This window comes from Ziziphus jujuba, chromosome 8 (genome assembly GCF_031755915.1).
Source record: "Ziziphus jujuba cultivar Dongzao chromosome 8, ASM3175591v1".
NCBI lineage: Eukaryota > Viridiplantae > Streptophyta > Magnoliopsida > Rosales > Rhamnaceae > Ziziphus > Ziziphus jujuba.
This window is the reverse complement of record NC_083386.1, coordinates 7671851-7694081: the sequence shown is the minus strand read 5'-3', so window position 1 is coordinate 7694081 and position 22231 is coordinate 7671851. Positions and strand designations below refer to the sequence as shown.

At 36.4% G+C, this 22231-nt stretch overlaps 1 protein-coding gene and 1 pseudogene across 1 annotated transcript; both read left to right on the top strand.

Moving 5' to 3' along the window:
• The first annotated feature begins 1816 nt into the window (after window positions 1-1816).
• On the top strand, window positions 1817-3167 carry LOC107412977 (UDP-glucosyltransferase 29-like; annotated as a pseudogene).
• Window positions 3168-9540: 6373 nt separating this feature from the next.
• On the top strand, window positions 9541-11131 carry LOC107412986 (UDP-glucosyltransferase 29-like). The gene has a single exon (XM_048470349.2). The coding sequence runs from the start codon at window positions 9725-9727 to the stop codon at window positions 11063-11065; it is 1341 nt and encodes a 446-aa protein (XP_048326306.2). The 5' UTR covers window positions 9541-9724; the 3' UTR covers window positions 11066-11131.
• Window positions 11132-22231: the final 11100 nt, after the last annotated feature.

Below are 22231 nucleotides of genomic sequence, written 5' to 3'. Positions count from 1 at the left end.
AGAATAATATAACATCCATTCAATATTTTAGAAAGTTTTATAATCAATTTGATAATCAATGGATCAAATAAGCTAATTCTAAAGTTTCCATAAAAATTTTCACTTTTTAAAACAAATTTTTTTCAATTTTTATAATTTTTTATCGATATTCGATATTTTTCGATATTTTTATGAAAATTTTCATATTTTAAATTCTTTATATTTACATCGATATTGATTTTTTGAACCTTGATTAGACATACTAGAAGGAAAACATTAGGGGCATAGTTATATACTCGGAAAAATGAGAGTAAATACACATTAAAAAGAAAAAAAGAAAAAATTGGAAACACAAAACTTGAAAGGGGGCACAGTTATAAACTTGGGAGCATAAAGGTAAGTACACATAAAATATTAAAAAATAGAAAGAAAAAACAAAAAAGCAAAAAACAAAAACAGAAACAAAAATTTAGTAGGTACGGGGAGGGGGCATGGCCGGCTGTGAGTCCGTCGGTGGCAGTAGAGCTATTAATTCCTCAAATAACGTCCTGAGTTTTAATTTCTCAAAAACGAAAACAAAAACAAAAAGACAAAAAACAAAAAACAAAAAACAAAACAAACAAAAACAAAATTTGTTAGCTAAGATGAATTGGATAATAAAATAATATTATGATTTCTTTTTATGAATAATAAATAATAATATGGTAGCAATTCACATCCAAATAAAATATTCTAATATTTTTTAAATTATTTAACTTCAGGTACTCCACAAATGAAAACGAAATTTTGCACTTCTAGGCAATTTGGAACTCAAGGTATATTTTCAGTTTTCAAATGTTTTAACATGAAAAATTAATCTATAAAACTTACACGTACGTCGTCTATTTAAGAAATTACGAACACGTTATAGCTTGACCAAGTCGAAAGATCTAAGATATTTTACTGCTTTGTGTAACAATGGGTGAGAAAATTAGGGAGGGAATTCGGGAGGCCAAAAAAAAAAAAAAAAAAAAGAAGAAGACAACATTGAAAGAAAAGAGGACGAAGAGAGGGTAAAATAAATTTTAATGCTCCTTTTTTTTGGGTTGTGAATAGAACTTAATTTTACTACTGTTTTGTGAAATGTAAAGTAATGGATTTGGGGTACCCAAATAAATAACATATGCAAGAATATACTCTTTTTTTTTTCTTTTTCATTTTCATTTTCTTTTTTATTTATTAATTCCGATTTGCGGTTCATTCTGTTGTCTATTTTTATATTTTTTGCCCAATAAAGAAAGAGAGCTTATTGACCAGGTTGCCTACTATTTATTTTTAATAGAACTAACAATGTTTGCTCGATCGTCCTAATCCAAACCGTTCATATACATTGAAAATAACACACACACACACACAAAAACATATATATATATATTTTGTGGTGTGAATATTCATATATTTTTATTATATGGATATCCATAACAACTACGGTTTATTAAAAAATTATCATATTTACGGACTTCCGTACTATAAAAATATATGTAAATCCACACCACACACAAACCTTATTGTTGGTGTAAATAAGGTTAGTGGTATACGAAATTCTATAAAGATACAGCAGATTCTATTTAAAATTATTTAAATCCAAAAACTAATTTCACATCTCAACATACCCGTAAAATAATCCAAGATGAATTCTCCTTAATTTAAATTGCCGGTTGGCCACTAGAGAAACAACCACTACTATCTTCTATTTGTTTTATATACACACACACACACACACATATAAACATTAACTAAAAGTTAGCCAGCCTCTATTATATAGGCTATAGAAATAGAAATAGAGAGAGAGAGAGAGATCACCATGGAAGATAATAAGCAGAGAAATATGATCGTCAGAGTTGTAATATTTCCATGGTTGGCTTATGGTCACATAACTCCATTGCTAGAGCTAGCCAAGAAGCTTACTCAAAGAAATTTCCACATCTATTTTTGTTCTACTCCTGTAAATCTCAATTCCATTAAACCTAAACTTTTCTCTGATCCAAAATACTCAACTTGTATAGAACTAGTGGAGCTTCATCTTCCATCGCTTCCTCAGCTTCCACCTCACCACCACACAACCAAAGGCCTCCCTCCACACCTCTTGTCATTCCTCCATAAAGCTTTGGACATGTCAAGGCCAAATTTCTCCAATATCCTTGAAACCCTAAAGCCTGATTTGCTTATCCATGATTTTTTCCCACCATGGGTACCCCTTGTAGCTTCTTCTATGAATATTCCATCTGTTCTTTTTGTTATTAGTGGAGCCAACTTGATCTCTTGTTTGATTCATCGTTGCAAGCACAAAGGTTATCATGACTACCCATATCCACAAATCTTCCCTGATTCTATGGAAAAAAAAAATCACCATAGCCCTTGAAAGTGCTTCAACAAGCTATGAAACTATTATGCGATTCTATGAAAGTTGCGGTGATATCATTTTGATGAAGTCTTTTAAAGAGCTCGACGGGAAATATATAGATTATCTCACTGCTCTTTTAGGCAAGAAGATTGTCCCAGTGGGAATCCTTGTTCCAGACCCCATCAATGATGATGAAGAAGGCATGGACATCATCAACTGGCTTGACAAGAAAGAAAAGTGGTCGACAGTGTTCGTGTCCTTTGGAAGTGAGTGTTATCTCTCTAAGGAAGACATGGAGGAGATGGCTCACGGATTGGAGCTTAGCAAGGCAAATTTTATATGGGCTATTAGGTTCCCAGAGGGAGAAAAAATGAAACTTGAAGAAGCTCTACCGAATGGGTTTTTAGAAAGTGTAGAAGACAAGGGATTGGTTGTTGAGAATTGGGCACCACAAATTAAGATTCTAAACCATTCAAGCATTGGTGGATTTGTGAGTCATTGTGGATGGGGTTCACTGACCGAGAGCATAAAATTTGGTGTTCCGATTATAGCAACTCCAATGCAATTTGAACAGCCATGGAATGCTAGACTTGTAGAGGAGTGTGGGATTGGTTTGGAGGTTAAGGCGAACATAAATGGTGGTCTTCAAAGGGAAAATATAGCACAAGTTATCAAACAAGTGGTGATGGAAAAAATTGGGGATGATATTCGAAGGAAAGTAAAAGAAATGAGTAATAATATAAAACGAAAAGCTGATGGAGAGATTATTGATGAGGTGGTGAAAGAACTTTTACACCTTTTGTGAATTATTAATGTAACTTAGTTGTGCAACTTGTGAGAGTCCAATAAAATTTGTCTGCATCAGATTATTATACTAAGTTTGGTAACATTATTGATGATTATTATTTTTATCATAATAAAATCAAGCCAACAGGATGGATATATTAATGATAATATGCTTAGCATAGTGTAAATGACATTTGAAGTAATAAAGCATTTTTTCACTTTTAAAACTTGTATTTAATTTTTTAATGTAAAGCCTAGTTACCTATCTGATCAGTTTTGTAAGATTGTGCGAGAGAAAACATTAACTAGTATGAAATATTAAAAGATTGACCAGGATGTGAATAATTGACCTATATGTGGACTTTTTTTGTTGTTGTTTGCATTGCTTTTGTATCTTCTTACTTGTTTTACATTTTACCATGTGCATGTAAATTATGAACCTCTTATTGCCCTTTGAAATGCTCGTTTCCTATCAAATAAGCAAAATTATACTTTTTATAATTTATAGATGAATTTAGTGAGATTAACCAAACAAAAGTTATTTATATAACTGTCTTTACAAATATTTTTGTGCAATTTTATTTCATTTTTTCAGCAATGTACATGGCCAAATTATTCAAAAAAAATTTGAGCGAGTATTACATAATTGGATTTTAATTAACAACAACTTTAGTTTGGTTGGCACTGTAAGAATTTTTTTTTCTTTGAATTTAAAAGAGTTTTTTTTCTTTCTATGAATTTAAAACGTAATTACATAATAAAGAACAATAATTTAGAGACATGGTGGTGTGCAAAAACCTATGTCCAAATGGCCAAACTTAACTAGTAAGGTCATAGATGCATAGTGTGATGGTATGCACCTTTGGAATGGTCTAATGACATTTTTGTAAATATTTGAAGGTAGGGATCTTCGATCCCGGGCCATGAGAATCTTTTAAGAATGTCACTAGGATGGTGCATGTCGAATAGCGAGCCAAGATATGAAGGTTTGCTAGAGAAAACCTCATTATGATTCCTCGCACAAAGTGACATCTGTTGTTGCCAAAAAGGAAATGACTAAATAAGCTATTTAGAGGGGTGATCCATGTCTAGCTCTCCACGGCCCCGACTCCGGCTTCGAGCTTGGGCTAAGCGAGCCTTCCATGGGGGATGGCAAGCTATGGGGCAGGCATAAAATGCCATGGAGGTGGGCTTATGTCTCCAAGGGACATGAAGTCCCAAGGACAGTACCAGTAGGGGCTATGAGCTGGTATTGCGTGTCACTCCTGTGCTAGAGGCTGAGTGTAGCATTTGCTATGCCATTTTCTATCGGCTATGCCACGAACACATGTAGGCCTTTGTTACAAGGTTGTGACAAATGTGCCATTGAGAGAGGGCTCGAGTTCTGCCTCGCTCAAAGGGGGGGGGGGGGGGGGGGGAGGGGTCGGAAGCTAAATAGGTACAAATGGGGTGACATCGTGCCATCGGGTGGCATTCATATGTGGGCTTCCGATCTTGTATTGCTACCTTGGGTGGCATGTTAGCACGATGCTGGCATGCATGTTCCAAGGTCATATGCTATTCAAGATGTGTATGGACCAAGGCCCGAATGGAGAGTTGGGTTGCTGGCTAGATCTTGGTACAAGGTCGAGCTGCAAGCTACTGAGTGGGCGTGAGGCCATCGGGGTTAGCTTGTTGGGCGGCATGAGCCTTGATGACTATGAGAACCTATAGATGAAGCAAGCGTCTAGGCTAATAGCTGTGATGCCGGGAAGCAATCATAGTCACCTATGTGTGAGACTCGCGAGAATAGTTCTCATTGGTGAACCTCAGGGGCGTACAATTGATATCAGATGGGTCATTATATGAACTCGGATAGTGAGAAGGCTGGCTTTGATTAGAGAGTTTTGGTGCCGCACGGTCTATTTCCGCTATAAAAAATGTAGGACCGTGACACACAATGATGTAACTACACTTTGGCTTGAGGGGCCACGACCACTGGACTTTTTTATTTTTATTTTTATCATATATATTTTATACGGTTATTTTGTATTTTACATATTTGACTCCCATATTTTATTTAGTTTTCATGACTATCATATAGAGTTTCTAATTATCTATTACGTATAATTAAAACAGTTGAAATAATAGAGTAATTATATAAAGGAAATTAAATGGTTACGTAGAGGTGACTAAATTATATATGTTATAATTGTTTAATCTAAATTAATTTTTTTATAGAATATACGACTGACTATTAAAGTATTTTATCATCACATTGACAAATAAGAAAGTAAAAATCTATTACTTTTTATACATGATTGCTAGCAACTTAGCATTTTATATTATGCTTTAAAAAAAAAAAAACTTACATTTTTATATTTTTTATGGTATTTTTCTCTTCTAACATATTTTTACTTATATCAATAAAATAAATAATTTAATTTTATGCTTGTTTTATTTATTTTCAAAGAAAATAAGATATATATATATATATATATATATATATATATATATACATATATATGAAGAACATTTAACTTTTTAAAATAACTTGATTTTAAATATTACTTTTTTTTATAAATGAAGATTATACACAGTATAAAATTATAAGATAATCATTATTTTATAATTAAATGTTTTAAAAATTATTATAGACTCGCATGGGAGCTCGGTGATCATAAAACCACAGTCAGGTCAATGGACGCTGGTTCGAGTCTTGGGGAGGGGAAGGCCTGGGGGCACAGCCAAAAACAAAAAATGTTTTAAAAATTATTTGATAATATGAAATCGGATGATAAGGCCTTAAAACTTTGGTTAATAACTACTCACAACCAATAACTACTCACAACCAACTAAAATATTGTAAAATTATTTAACTTCGGGTCCACAAATGAAGGAGGTATGGCTGTACAACTATATAAGTAGGGTGATTTTATATAATACTACAAATCATATTTGGTGCACTACGATAAATACATATCTACTACAAAATTTATTTTTGCTAGATGTTCTAATAATTTGTATCTATTTTACCGTGTATAATTTAAAATTTAACATGCATACATTACTACTCATAGTTTCCTTAATAACTTTAATGAAATAAGACAATAAAGTCAAGAAAATCAATTTTTTTCTTCTTATTCTTATATTAAGCATGTAAACTACACTGCTTGTTTTTAAAATTGTTTTTTTCTTTCTTCTTCTTCCTTTTCTGAAGCTACATTTGATTTATGGTTTCCAAAAAAAACTTAAAAGTAGAAAAAAAGAGATCGAACAAATTTTGAAGGAAAAAAAAAAAAAAAAAGAGTTTTCTTTTTTTTTTCTTTTTTTCTTTTTTTTTTGTGGGTCCAATCCCAAATTGCAAACCACGGTTTTCTTAGTTCCGGTAGCTGCTCTTTTAACTCCACCACTTGCAGAGACCCTCCATTCCATAAATCTTTGCAAGATCAGAAACCGCCTTCTCTCCGTCCTTTTCTCCACCAGCTCATCTCTTTTCTTTAATTTTTTATTTTTATTTTTATTTTCATTCACTCTACATATGGTCTGCATCTTATTTGTTTTTTTCTTTTCCAATTTATTTTTTTTCTCTTCTTTTGTTTTGAACAGATTAGAATCCTACCCACACATCACTTTCTGTATATCCGAGTTTGTAATATGGAAATAAAAGGAAGTAGAAAAAGCAGACCCATTGAAAAATAATTAAACATTACCCAAAAAATTACACATCATCATCGTTTAATTCCATTGTGAACAAAATTCATTGGAAAATAATTGTTAATAAACACTGTTTATTATATAGATAGGTTCTATATCACATCCTATATAAATTTTGATTGATAGAATTATTAGCCATATAAACAGCTTCTGTATCACATCCTATATAAATTTTGATTGATAGAATTATTAGCCATACTTTTACGATAGTCACTTAATTTATTTTATTTTTCCTAAATCATCAATATAGTTAGGCTTTATGTTTTTCCTAAATAGTAAAAAGATATTATAGCCTAATTGTAAAAATAAAAAATAAAAAATAAATATCCGGTTGCATTATATCTAGTAATTTCTACTTTTCCTCTTCTTTTCTTTTTATTTAATATTCAAGGCTATTTAACACTTTTATCTATGAGTATTATTGGAATACTAAAAAATCATTAAAATTATAGTACTAGCATATTTTGTAGTATAAACAGAATTACTTATATAAATATGATCATTTCATCTAAAAAAGGAACTATTTATTTATGATATTACCAAATGAAAACTATTTAAGTATGAGAGAACAAATTTTGCACTTCTAGGCGCCTTGGAACTGGAGGTATTGTCGGTTTTCAATATTTTAACATGTAAATATATAAAACTTATACGTCTCTTTTAACAATTGTCTCTTTTAACAATTATTAACATTTAGGTTGGCCAAGTCCAAGCTGTATATCTAAAATACTTTATAATATGCTCGGTTTTGGATTGGGAAACATAATGATAATATTCACCTTATTTAATTAATTGCCTTGACTTATTTTAGTCGTCTCTCAATTCCTGTATTAGCCGGCCAAAGAGAAAAAAAAAATTAAAAAAAATGACAAATTCTTGGGATATAAATCTACAAACGGTCTTTGTACATGGGACAAATTAATATGCTACTATCTATTTATATAAATTAAGTGCATGCGAAAAAGAAATTGAAGGTGGTTCCATCATTTTATTGGTCTTACTTAAGTAACATTAAAAAATTAATGACATTAATAATATTAAAGGGAAAAAAAAAAAGTAAATAAAAACATAAGTTTTACACGATTCGTGAAATTCTTGAGCGACATGTCCCAACATATTATAGCATATTATAGTGCGGTCCACTCTCATCACTCTCACCAAAGAAAGCTGAACACGTGACCCATGAAATAAATTAGATAAATATCATGTATGATGTGTCACTTTTAAATGAAAAATACCATGCCTTACTAAATGGAGTAGGAATAATATGCCATGATTCATTGAAAAAAAAAAAAAAAAAAGAATATGGCATGCAATAATTTAAATAATAGTTTTAAAAGGATTGACATTTTAATATTAAATTTTTAATTTAAAAAATCAATGTTCAATTGGATGCACCAAATTTATATTTAACATTTCAGCACGAATTTTATTTGTGCTATTACAAAGACCAAATTGAATTTCCTTTGAATTAGTTGAATGATAAAAATTCACTAAGTAATTCTACAACCATAACATTCAACAGTAAAACCAAACCTTCTTTTTTTGGGATGGGGATCTTCTTCCCCTCTTTCCCCCCCATTTTCTCCATCCGTTTTCTTCTCTCTTTTCTATTTTTTTTTTTTTTTTTTTTTGGTTGAAACCTGGCCTCCCAATTTCTGTAAATCAAAGAAAGAGGAATCAAAACCCCAGTTGAAAGAATCGAGAAGAAAATAAATATTACGTGGAATTTAAGAATAGACCCAAACCTATTTAAAAAAGATGGGTATTTATTATGTACCCTACCAAATTAAATGTTCGAGATTATTTCGCTTTTATATATATATATATATATATATATAAATAGAAAGGGGGTTTGTTTTCATGGAGTTTTGACCACTTTTGAAGAATAGCATTCTTGATTTTTCTAGTGGAAGAAGGCTTTGGTTTTTTTTTTTTTTCAAAAAAAAAAAAAAAAAAAGGGAAACTGTTCTTTGATCAGGTTGTGGACATTAGCACTGAAATTTTTGGAGTTGTTTGTGAGTTTTTTTGTTTCATTTGCTCTATGGGTTTTCAATATTCAACTCAATTGTGGCTTGTGATCTCTCAGGGACTTTGAATGAAATGTTTTTGAAATTTAATATAAACATCGAGGAGAAAGAGACTGTTCTAAGATAGACAACAACCAATGTTTCCAGAAGATGATTTTGGTTGTTTGCTTTACTTTCATCCCAATTTTTTCAACTGGATTTATTTTTTTTTTTTTTCATCTCATTTCTTGCAACTGGATTTTGATTTATTTTTCTATGATTCACAGAAATTAGGAGGCTTGCCATATTGGGCAAGCTTTAGTGTTTTACTGTGTGTTGGGATTTCAGGAGTCGTGAATTGTTCTGTTTTGTTCTATGTGGAGGCCAGGTTTGGAAAAAATAAAATTAATAATAATAATAATTTGTTTTTCGTGTTGTAGACATGGATTAGTGTGCACCTTGTTATATGACCGAGGGAGGAAACGTCGGTAAAAGAGAATAGCCAAATAGTTTTTTTAAGAAAAGAAAGCATGAAACTGGCATGAAAATAAAATAACAAATTGTTGAAACTTTTTATTTTTATATATATATTTTGGTCAAAAAAGAAATTGTAATTGGTTATGTACTTTTAACTTTGACAATAACATGAAGGCTGGCGCAAAAGTATATTAATTTAAATGAATCGTCGGTCACACATGAGGGAAAAGGGCAAAAACAAAAAAAAATAAAAAAATAAAAAAAATTGTGGCAACTCTTTGCCATTACCATCTTCTGTTTGTATTTTATACTAACACAAACTACTATACTCCCAAACAAAGCAAAAATTATACCATCCTCTATCTTGGCTAGCTTGACACAGAGAGTGAACACCATGGGAGATCCAAACCAACTGAGAAATAATCTCAGAGTTCTAATATTTCCATGGTTAGCTCATGGTCACATAACTCCATTGCTAGAGCTAGCCCAGAAGCTCACTCAAAAAAATTTCCACATATATTTCTGTTCTACTCCTGTAAATCTCAATTCCATCAAGCCCAAACTTGTTTCTGATCCAAAATTTCCAAATTCTATAGAACTAGTTGAGCTACATCTTCCATCACTTCCTGATCTCCCTCCTCACCACCACACAACCAAAGGCCTCCCACTCCATCTCTTGCCCACTCTTCACAGAGCTTTGGGCATGGCGAAGCCTAACTTATCCAACATCCTTGAAACCCTCAAACCAGATTTAGTCATCTATGAAGTTTTTTCACCATGGGTGCCTGATTTAACTTCTTCCTTGAATATTCCATCTGTTGCCTTTGTTAATACAGGAGCAACCTTTATCACTTGTTTGATTCATCGCGCCAAGAAAAAAAGTGATCATGAATATCCATATCCCCAAATCTTCCCAGATGATATGGATGCCAAGATTTCCACAATCCTTGAAATTTCTGTTACTGACTATGAAACTATTTTCCGATTGTATGAAAAATCTCGGGATATCATTTTGATAAAGTCCTTTGAAGAGCTTGAAGGGAAATACATAGATTATCTCTCTGCTCTTTTAGGCAAGAAGGTTGTCCCAACCGGTGTTCTTGTTCCAAACACCAGCAACGATGATGAAGAAGGCATGCACATCATCAACTGGCTCAACAAGAAAGAGAAGGCGTCGACGGTGTTCGTGTCGTTTGGAAGTGAGTGTTATCTCTCCAAGGAAGATTTGGAGGAGGTGGCTCATGGGTTGGAGCTTAGCAAGGTGAATTTTATTTGGGTTATTAGGTTTCCTGAGGGAGGAAAAGTGAAGCTTGAAGAAGCTCTTCCAAATGGATTTTTGGAAAGGGTAAAAGAAAATGGCTTGATCGTTGAGAATTGGGCACCACAATTGAAGATTCTAAACCATTCAAGCATTGGTGGGTTTGTGAGTCACTGTGGATGGGGTTCACTCACTGAGAGCATCAAATTTGGTGTTCCAATTATAGCAACTCCAATACAATATGAACAGCCATGGAATGCTAGACTAATAGAGGAGTGTGGGATTGGTTTGGAGGTTGAGAGGAACATTAATGGTGGTCTTCGAAGGGAAAATGTAGCAGAAGTCATCAAACATGTGTTGATTGACAAAACAGGCGAGGGTATTCTAAGGAAAGCAAAGGAAATGAGTGACGACATAAATAGAAAAGGTGAGCAATTGATTGAAGAGGTTGTAAAAGAACTTTTACAGATTGTATGAATTTATGTAACTTAATTGATATGAAACTTTATATTTTGAGAATCTAATAAACAAAATTTGTATGGATAGTAGATATAAATATATATATATATATATCTATGTTGCTCAGACTTGGGTGCGGGAGTCGGAAGATACGGAGACATATCTAAAAGTTCGATTTATAAATTTTTAAAATTTAAGATACGGGAATATGAATAATAAATATTCAAAATTTAAATATGGATGCGGAGTACGTTTGAAATGATATTTGTTTAGTGATATGGGCATTTTAATCCCTTTAAATATTATATTTTTTCACAGTTAATATGTAACATCCCACATCGGTTGGAAAGGGAACGAAGCATGGTTTATAAGTGTGTGGATACTTTTTCCTTCAAAAGGCATTTTCCTGTGACCCACCATTGTACTGGGGTCGGGAAGAGCAAAACCGTGCGGTCGGGCCCAAAGCGGACAATATCTTGATGCGCGTGGTCTGGGCTGTTACAGTGGTGTTACCAAAACCGTACTGGCCGGGCCCAAAGCGGACAATATCTTGATGCGCGTGGTCTGGGCTGTTACAGTGGTGTTACAGTGGTATCAGAGCAGGACTCGGACTCGGATCGGTGTGCCAGCGAGGACGCTGGGCCCTAAGGAGGGTAGATTGTAACATCCCACATCGGTTGGAAAGGGAAACGAAGCATGGCTTATAAGCGTGTGACATCCCACATCGGTTGGATAAGGGGGGCCCTAAGGAGGGTAGATTGTAACATCCCACATCGGTTGGGAAGAGCAAAACCGTGTGGACCGGGTCCAAAGCGGACAATATCTTGATGCGGGTGGTATGAGCTGTTACATATATAGTTATACAAAAGTTTCCATGGTTAATTTCGCTAAATTTGTCTTAATTTTTAGATTCCATGATTTTGAAAAACTATCATTAACCTCTTATGTATCAATTTTTACCAGTTAAATTATATTTTTACAATATAATTTAATCACAAAAGACAGTTTTTAAGTTAATGTTTGCCTTTAACTAAATGATACAAATTAATAAATAAGTCTATTTTGATAGATATAGAAAACTAAAAAGTTTAGAATCTAAATATAATTATAGCAAAAGTTTAGAATCTATCGAGATCCTTATAATCAAAGCAATTTTTTAATATTTCATCCTAATTATTGCTTTCTCGCACAATCTTACAAAATTGATCACAACAACTTTATTTCAAAATATTAATATAATTTATAAAGTGGAAAGAAGATTTATTAAAATTAATGTCACTTTAATAGTGTCAACTTCACCTGCTGCCGTCAGGTAGTGATGGAAGATGAAGCTCTGTTAGTTGAATAGAATTGGAAAAGTTTGGACCAGAAACAATTTTGGGTTGATGGAATTGAAATTTACAGGAAAAGAACAAAAAAGGATGTGGAAATTTCTGAGCGAGCTTCTTGGATAGCTCTAACAAATGAGTTATACAGGCATGGCCTCTGATATTATTCCTCCTCAGCTGATTTGGATTTCCATGGTTATCTCTCTCATTCTCTTTCTAGCTAGACAAGATGGAGGATGGTTTACTTTTAGCTTTGTATAGGAGTATATTAGTCTATGTTTATGGATATAAAAACAAATTGAAGATGGTAGAGAGTTGTTGTAGTGAACCATCTAAATTAATATAAACCCACTTTTTAATTTTAATATTCAAAGTACATATTACAAACAACAATTTTATTGAGCAAAACCATAAAAATAAAAAGTTTTGAATAAATTTTATTATTTTATTTTCCACCAGTTTCATGCCTTTAAAAAAAAAATAATAAAGGTATTGAGATTTTTGTGCAGTGTTTCCTTTTGATAAAATATAAAAAAACAAATAGATTATAATAACGAGATAGATATATATATATATATATATATATCTGTGATGCTCGGACTTGTCAAAATCACCTAAGCATCTGTGTCGACATGACACAACACGGATACGGGTGCAGAATCCGTTCCAGATATGCCATGGGAAAAATGGATGCGGCTGTTTCACAACAACCAACATCTACAGAACTTCCATGAAAAAAATAAGGAATCTATCCATGGAGGAGAAAAAAAAAAGAGAGAAAATCATTGATAAAGAGAAGAAAAAATAATAGAGACGGAAAAGAGATATAAAAAGAAAAGAAAAGAGATATTAAATAAAGGATTCGAGCATCCATGGCATAAAGAGAAAGAACAGAGTTTCCTGCCTGCTAAGTTTCCATGGTGGAACTGGAAAGAGAAAAGAGAGGAGAAAAGTTTGAAGAAAAGCATAGGGAAGAGAAGAAAAGCATTGGGCAGTGCAGAGATGTGCAGAGTCCAATCTATCTGCTATACATTTCCCAATGTGATTTTAAAAGAATTAAGAAGAAAACACAGATCTAAGCTATTAATAACTCTATTTTTACTATTATTTTATTAATTTTATATTAAATAAAAAATTGATGTTTTTAATTTTTTATTATTATTTTTTTATTATTAGGGTATTATGTAACAGTTCAGACCACCCGCATCAAGATATTGTCCGTTTTGGATCCAGCCGATACTGTTTTGCTCTTCCTGACCCCAGTACAACGGTAGATCACAGAAAAAGGCCTCTTGAAGGGAAAGATATACACACGCTTATAAGCCATGTTTCGTTCCCCTTTCCAACCGATGTGAGATGTTACAATATATCTTTATATAATTTTTTTACATTTCATTTCATTTTCAAGCAATTTATATGGCTAATTTTTTTTAAAATTTATTAGCTAGGATGGCATAAATTTTATTTTAATTAAGAAAAATTTAGTTCATAGACAAGGCAAGATTCTTAGGCAAAGTACAAAATAGATAATATTTTTTTAAGTATGCACATCTTCTTACCCAAAACCAAAATAAAATAAAATAAAATAAAAAAAGCTATGCACTTCCAGGTATTTTCAGTTGAACTAGGCAAAGTAATTCATTTTAGACTCTTTTAATTTTATTATAATTACATTTAGATCTCAAATTTTTGAAAAATTATCATTATTAATCTATCTTTAATTTTTTATATCAATCAAAATAAATTTATTTATCAGTTCCCATTTGTTATTTTAATAGTTAGAGACAAAGTTAAGAATCAATATTTTATGATAAAATTATATTGTTAAAATATAATTCTTGCCTTTAATTGGTAAAAATGACACATGGATATTGAAAATTAAAGCAAAACTGAAGAGCCCTAAATGAAATTTTCCCCTTCAAACCTTTACAGCCTTTTGAATATTCTTTTTATATTATATTAACACAATTATACTTTTCACATTAAGAGACGAATTTAGTGAAATTAACCACACGAAATTTTGTATAGCTATATATCTTTATAATTTTTTATAATTTATTTCATTTTCAGGCAATTTACAAGGCTAAATTTTTCGAAATTTATTAGCTAGGATGGCATAAATTTTATTTTAATTGACAAAACATTTAGTTCATAGACAAGGCAAGAGTCTAAGGCAAAGTACAAAATAGATAACGATATTTTAAGGATGCACTTCGTACCCCAAAAAAAAAAAAAAAAGCACTTCTGTCTTTTCTATTTTTAAAGCTTTAACATATGAATATATATATATATATAAGAGTTTTTTCTTAGAGAAATTTCTGTTTGGGACAGAATTCCTCCCCGGAACTCTAGACAAGCCCTGATCCCAGGGAAATACCATCGAACCTTCCAACGGAAAATCCGACAGCACCTCCCCTAAAGGTAGGACTTACCAAAAATTACTTGCACTGAAAACACACTTCTATATTCATCCCCTTATTCCTCCCACAATACTACAAATTGATACCACAATTTACAGCACTTCACAACAATAACAGCAATCCAGTACATAATTAAAACATAAGTGTCCAGAATAGTATACAGAGCTTCATGAAGTGCTATTCAATAGAAAATACAACAAAGATGAAAGAAATAATACAATTGAAATGGACGAGTACAAAAGTACTTCTCGAGACACGATAGCGGCGGAGAATTGGTTCGCTCCAGAAGGAAGTCTACCACCCCTTGCACCTAAGGAAACAGAATTTAAAAACGTGAGATGCTAATCATCTCAGTGAGGTACCTTAGCTACTGAACACCTTTAATATTAACAATAATAATAATACAAATAAGGGAATTTAAGTAATACCGGCAATTAAATAGGTAAATAAATAATAGCAGTTGGAAATAATAATTTCCCTTAAAACTCTCACTAACCACTCCGTTGGAAATGTTTCCTTTTTAAAACATTTTCACAAAACCCGATATTCGTATTTTCCGAAAACCAAGGGATCAAACAATTTAATACACAATAAATAAATAAATACCCCAATGTAATTAAAGTGTAAATAAATATAATAAATAACTTTTGAACACTTTGGGGTTTGGAACTTTATCTGAAAATTTACACTTGACGCACCACATCATATACCGGTGATGCCCTCTGATACCCAGCATCCTGACCACCGACTAACAGAGAGATTAAAGAGAGAAACTTGCAAACGGCACTTCGGCGTCCTGACAGTACCGCTGCTGAAACCGTCATCCCGGCCAAGGAGGGGGCGGCTGTGGCCAATATCAAACTTGCCTGCCCACAGTCCAATGGCAGCTCACGGAAGACATAATACTTGCGCGCTAACCACATATACATACACCAGAACACCAATACTGTATGAATGCGTCTAAAATAATTATTAAATCAATCGTACCGTTCTTTCCAAAATTACCGTGGAAAATATACCAAATTTTCACACTTACCATCCCACATATTTTCATTTAACAAACCGGTATGAAAACATCGATAACCAATAAAACCATAATTTTTCTCGTAATACGAGGTCCAACAAATAAAATACCATGGGCATAATTATAAAAATTAAACCACCACTTTAAACAAATATTTTCATAAAATATTTAAACCAATTATGCCCAAAAATAATATTTAAAACCACATACGATTTATTACTGAAAATACCTTACTCATGCATAATAATTAAAATTAAATCACCATAAAATAATAATTAAATCGCACCACTTGAGCATAATTCAAATATCAAATAAACACCAATTAAATATAATTAATTGCCCCAAAATATTTTTAAAGGTGGGCTCACCTTAAGCGCATATATCAACTAAGATCCTCCACAGGATCAACTCCACTACTCGCACGCGCACCTAAAACATCCACAGTACACCAACCAAATATATTAATATTTTGATTGGTTAACTCCCAAATGGGTACCCGGGGAGCGAACACAAACGACAACTAAAAATTACGAGTGATATACTGAATCGAAGCTTGAGTGATGAGGATCACGGATTCGGTCTCACTTTCCGGAAATCGGACCCGAGGTGGCCGGAATCTCGTCGGAAAGCTTTCGGGGTTCGACTCCTCAATTCTCCCAAACCGTCGCGAATTGGAGGAAAAGGATGCCAGATTTGGATTCAAGAGGTCGGAATCAGTGGACAGGGACCTGCGGTGCAACTGGGTACTCGCCGGAATAGTGACTTCCGGCGAGCCACCGCGGTCACCGGCAACCATCGCCAACGGTGGCGAGTGCGGTGGCCGTTGGCTGAGATTTTTGGCGGTTTTGTAGATCGAGGGGAGAGGATTCCAACGGGACCGGCGATGAGGCAAACGAAGGCCGGACGGCGGAGAGATCGGGTTTTGAAGATTTTCGCTGCCTCACCGGAAAACGCTCCGATCCTGAAATTTGGTGGGTAGGCCGGAATTTCCACGGGTGAGGGACCGGTCAGGCGCGTGTGGCTTAAAAGTGGCCGAAAACGGGTCAAACTGCGGTGGAGGGGAAAATCGCCGTCGAGCTTCGCCAGCTCAATCTGGGCGCGTCTGGCGATTGACGGTCGTGAGATTTTGGGGTTTGGCCAGAAATGGGAAGGCGCTCCCGTCTGGCCGGTGTGTGTAGCAAGGGTCGGCCGAAAAATTGGACGATTCCGGCGGCCGGTCGTCTCTCTTTCTCTCTCTCTCTCCTCTCTCTTTCTTTCTCTTCCCCGGCGTTTTTGCCAAATAAAAGCCACCGTGGGTGATACTGTTCATCCAAGTGGACCAATCAGGTGGTGACACAGATATAATAAAATATTATGGTATCCGACGAACTTCAAACGTCCATAACTTTTTAACCAGATGTCCAATTTAAGCATGCCGCTAGTCTATGAACTCGTATTGACGAGTACTTTACAACCATACAAGAGTCAAAACAAAATTACACAACAACAAAAAGTCAACTCCCGGCACCTTTTGGACATTTTGCACCTCGACTTGTTTTGCCCATAATTTTCAAACCGTAGCTCCGTTTTCGACGTGCTACTAGTCTACGAACTCCGGGCATCATGCACTTCGCCATGGTACCATGGTCAACTAAAAATTTCAACTGGAACAAAAAGTCAACTTTTGACCCACTTGGTCAACGGTCAACCTCGGTCAACATGCACGAATTCCAATGTGATTCGGGACGGGGTGTTACAACATTCCCCTCTCATAAGAATTTCGCCCTCGAAATTCTGCACGTCACTGGAACAGATAAGGATACTGATCACGCATCTGCGCTTCGGGCTCCCACGTTGCTTCCTCGACTAAATGGTTCCGCCATAAAACTTTAACTAGAGGAATAGTCTTGTTACGTAGCACCCGCTCCTCGCGATCCAAAATCTGCACTGGTTGCTCCACATACGAAAGGTCTTCCCTTAATTCTATGTCAGGACTCTCGAGTACGTGTGAGGGGTCTGCAATATACTTCCGTAGCATCGAAACATGAAACACGTTGTGCACTCGGGCTAGCTCTTCCGGTAATGCCAATCTATAAGCCACAGGGCCAATCCTCTCAGTAATCTCGTAAGGTCCAATATAACGAGGACCCAACTTACCTCATCGACCAAAGCATACGACTCCTTTCCATGGAGATAGCTTTAGGAATACCCAATCTCCTACTTCGAATTCTAAATCCTTCCTACGCACATCTGCGTAACTCTTTTGTCGATCTTGAGAAACCTTCAATCGGTCTTTAATGATCTTCACCTTGTCCAAGGTCAACCTTAAATATTCAGATCTAGCCGCATTATTCGTTGCAAGGAGTCTCTCTTCTCCTACCTCACTCCAACACAAAGGTGTCCGACACTGCCTCCCATATAAAGCTTCATACGGGGACATCCCAATACTCGCCTGATAACTGTTGTTGTAGACAAATTCTATTAATGGCAATTGTTCATCCCAGCTACCGCGAAATTGCATAACACAAGACCTTAGCATGTCTTCTAATGTCTGAATTGTGTGCTCAGCTTGTCCATCAGATTGCGGGTGAAAAGCGGTGCTGCAGTTAAGTCTTGCCCCTAGTGCATCAGCCAACTTTCGCCATAGTCGTGAAGTAAAACGCGGATCGCGATCAGATACGATGGCTAACGGTACTCCATGAAGACTTACAATACGTTGCACGAACAACTGGGCTAACTTCTCAGGTGAGAAGTGCTCTCTTACAGGTAGAAAGTGTGCTGACTTGGTAAGACGATCTATGATTACCCAAATGCCGTCGTACCTTCTAGGTGTGGAGGAAGCTTGAATACGAAGTCCATGTTGAGTTCTTCCCACTTCCACACGGGAATAGGTAGGGATTGGAGTAGTCCCGAAGGCTTCTGTCTTTCTGCCTTCACCTGTTGACAGATCAAACACTTTGATACAAAATCTGCCATTTCTTTCTTCATGCCAATCCACCAATAATACTTAACAAGCGTTCGGTACATTTTGGTACTTCCAGGATGCATCGCATACATCGAGCTATACGCCTCTTCTAAGATCTCCTTCTTGAGTTCTGGGATATCAGGAACGCAAAGTCGTCCTTTATACACGAGGGCTCCATCCCTCCTTATGGAAAACTCCGGATCAAGACCTTCTTTTACCTTGCCCTTAATTGTTCTCAATTTAGGATCTTCCATTTGAGTCTCCACTATACGATCCACCAACACCGGTCGCACCTGGAAACTAGCCATAAGAACTCCCGAAGGATGCATATGCATTAACACCCCTATCTTCTTCAACTCCACCATGAGAGGTAGTTGGATGGCTTGGATGTGAGAAAGAGATCCGATAGCCTTCCTACTCAAAGCATCTGCCACTACATTCGCCTTGCCTTGGTGATAATCAATCACACAGTCATAATCCTTCAATAACTCCATCCATCTCCTTTGTCTCATATTTAACTCCTTCTGAGTGAAAATGTACTTGAGGCTTTTGTGGTCGGTATAAATTTGGCATGTGGCCCCATACAAGTAGTGTCTCCATTTCTTTAAAGCAAAGACTACCGCCACCAATTCTAAGTCATGCGTAGGGTAATTCTGTTCGTGCTGCTTCAATTGCCGTGATGCGTATGCTACCACCCTTTGATTCTGCATTAGCACGCAACCCAAGCCTTGATGGGATGCATCACAATAGACTTTAAAACCTTCATTCCCATTAGGTAAAGTTAAGACAGGTGCGGATGTTAACCTTTGCTTCAACTCCTGAAAACTCTGTTCACACCTGTCTATCCAACTAAATTCAACCTTCTTTCGGGTTAAGTTATGAAGCGATCCAGCAATTCTCGAAAACCCTTCTATAAAACGACGGTAGTATCCCGCTAATCCAAGAAAACTTCGTACTTCCCTCACCGTGGTAGGGCGTTCCCAACTCAACACTGCCTTCACCTTATCGGGATCCACATAGATGCCTTCGGCTGACACGATATGTCCAAGAAAACCCACTTGATTCAACCAGAATTCACACTTGTCGAACTTAGCATATAACTGATGCTGCCTTAGAGTTTGGAGCACTCTCTTCAAATGCCTCACGTGCTCTTCTTGGCTCCTTGAATAGATCAGGATGTCATTTATAAATATAATGACAAAACGATCCAAGTACAGACGAAATACCCGGTTCATCAAATCCATAAAAGCTGCTGGGGCATTGGTGAGTCTGAACGACATCACTAGGAATTCATAATGTCCATACCTCGTCCTAAAGGCAGTCTTAGGAATGTCCGACTCTCGGATCCTTAACTGATGGTATACAGACCTCAAGTCGATCTTGGAAAACACCTTGGCACCTTGGAGTTGGTCAAATAGATCATCTATCCTTGGCAACGGATAGCGATTAGGGATGGTTACCCTATAAGTTGTCGGTAGTCGATGCACAGTCTTAGACTACCATCCTTCTTCTTCACAAACAAAACTGGAGCTCCCCATGGCGATATGCTTGGTCTAATAAACCCCTTATCTACCAAGTCTTGCAATTGGACCTTTAGCTCCCTTAACTCCGCTGGAGCCATCCGATACGGTGGTAGAGAAATAGGCATAGTACCCGGAATTAATTCAATGGGAAAGTCGACTTCCCTTTCCGGAGGCAATCTTGGTAACTCCTCAGGAAACACATCCGGAAAATCCCGCACAATGGGCATGTCTTCCAACCTGACCCCACTTACTCGAGTATCTATTACATGAGCCAAATACCCTTGGCAACCCTTATTCAGTAGCTTCTTGGCGGTAAGGGTAGATATCAACCTCAGCAAAAGCCTTCCAACTTCCCCACGGAATACCACTTCAGGCAAACATGGCCTCCTGAATGTAACTTCTTTGCTAAAGCAATCTACGGATGCATGGTTCCTTGCCAACCAATCCATGCCCAAGATTACATCAAGTCTGGATAGATCCAACAGGATCAAGTTCACTTCAATCACTTGATCTTCGATGCAGAAGAAACACTCCTTGATCAACTAGCTAGGCCACAAGGATTCTCCTGCAGGAATGGCTATTTCTAACAGACATTCTAAAGGAGTAGGGTTCATACCAACCCGAACGACAAATTCTCTTGAGATAAACGAATGTGTTGCTCCCGGATCTATAAGCACACGTGCGTCATTACCAAAAATATTCAAAGTACTTGTGACAACGTCAGGTGTGGTCCTGGCTTCCTGCTGCGTCATAGCAAACACCCGACCTTGACCTGTCTGCTGGGGTTTCCTTCCTCTACCTCGACTCGATCCTACAGACGGTTGAGCTGATCCCGAAGAAGCTCCTACTGCCTGAATCCCCTGGGAACTCTGACCCGGAAATACATCAGTATACTGTGTTCGTCGACTTGCTCCTAGCACACTGCCACTACCATAAGGGCACTCCCTCCTTATGTGGCCTGGCTGCCCACACTGAAAGCATAAACCATCCATCTGACACGGCCCAGAATGCTTCCTCCTACAGATGGACAAATCCGCGGAGAACCAAAGTGTGACTGCTGATACGAGCTTGTATCCCCACTGATCGAATGGCGAGCTGACTAGGGCATATGATAACTGCCTCTCCTCTGAAATCTGCCTCGTGGGCTCGGTCCACCACTACCCGATGAGCCTGAGCTATGGCTCTTCTTGGACGCTCCCTGGCTAGGTGCTCCACTGTATGAACCTTCGAATGATCTGCGCCTCGAGGGTTTGCGCATCTCCACCTGTCTCTCTAGCTCCAACGTTGCATCCCTGGCGGACTGATAGGTGGGGTGTACTGATCCAGCAAGGTTGAGGGCTATGTTTTCATTCAGACCATCTATGAACCTCACCTTCTTCGCATCGTCGGGAATCATGTGCATGCAGAATTCGGATAGTTCCCGAAATCTTCTCTCGTACTCGGACACTGTCATGTTCCCCTGTCGCAGTTCCTCGAACTCTCTCCTTCTTGCCTCATGGTAGGCAGGAGGACAATACTTAGTAGAGAAGGCAACCTTAAACTGATCCCACGTATGCCTTCTGTGAGTCTTTTCTACTTGCCACCATTTCCGGGCGTCTCCTTTTAGCAAGAAACCAGAGATTCTCACCATATCCTTGTCGGGGCACTGCATCCCCTCTTCCAGGATTTTCTCTATGTTGGATAGCCAATTTATGGCTGCAGCTGGGCCTTGGCTTCCATCGAAGTTCACGACTCCCAAACGTCGAGCCTGATCCACGGATCGATTACTAAAGCGTGAACCTCCTAAGGCTCGAGTTAGTTGAGAGACAAGTTGCCTAAGGCTCGTTCGACTCCCGGAACTCTCAGCTGAGCGTTCCTGAGTACTACGTGCGTCCCGCCTACGCATCGTAGCAGATTAACTGAGGAAACAAACAAGAGTTTAGAAACAAAGACACTTAAGCACGAT

Excerpts from the sequence above, each read along its gene's own strand:
- LOC107412986 (XM_048470349.2), top strand. The coding sequence starts at position 9,725 with ATGGGAGATCCAAACCAACTGAGAAATAATCTCAGAGTTCTAATATTT.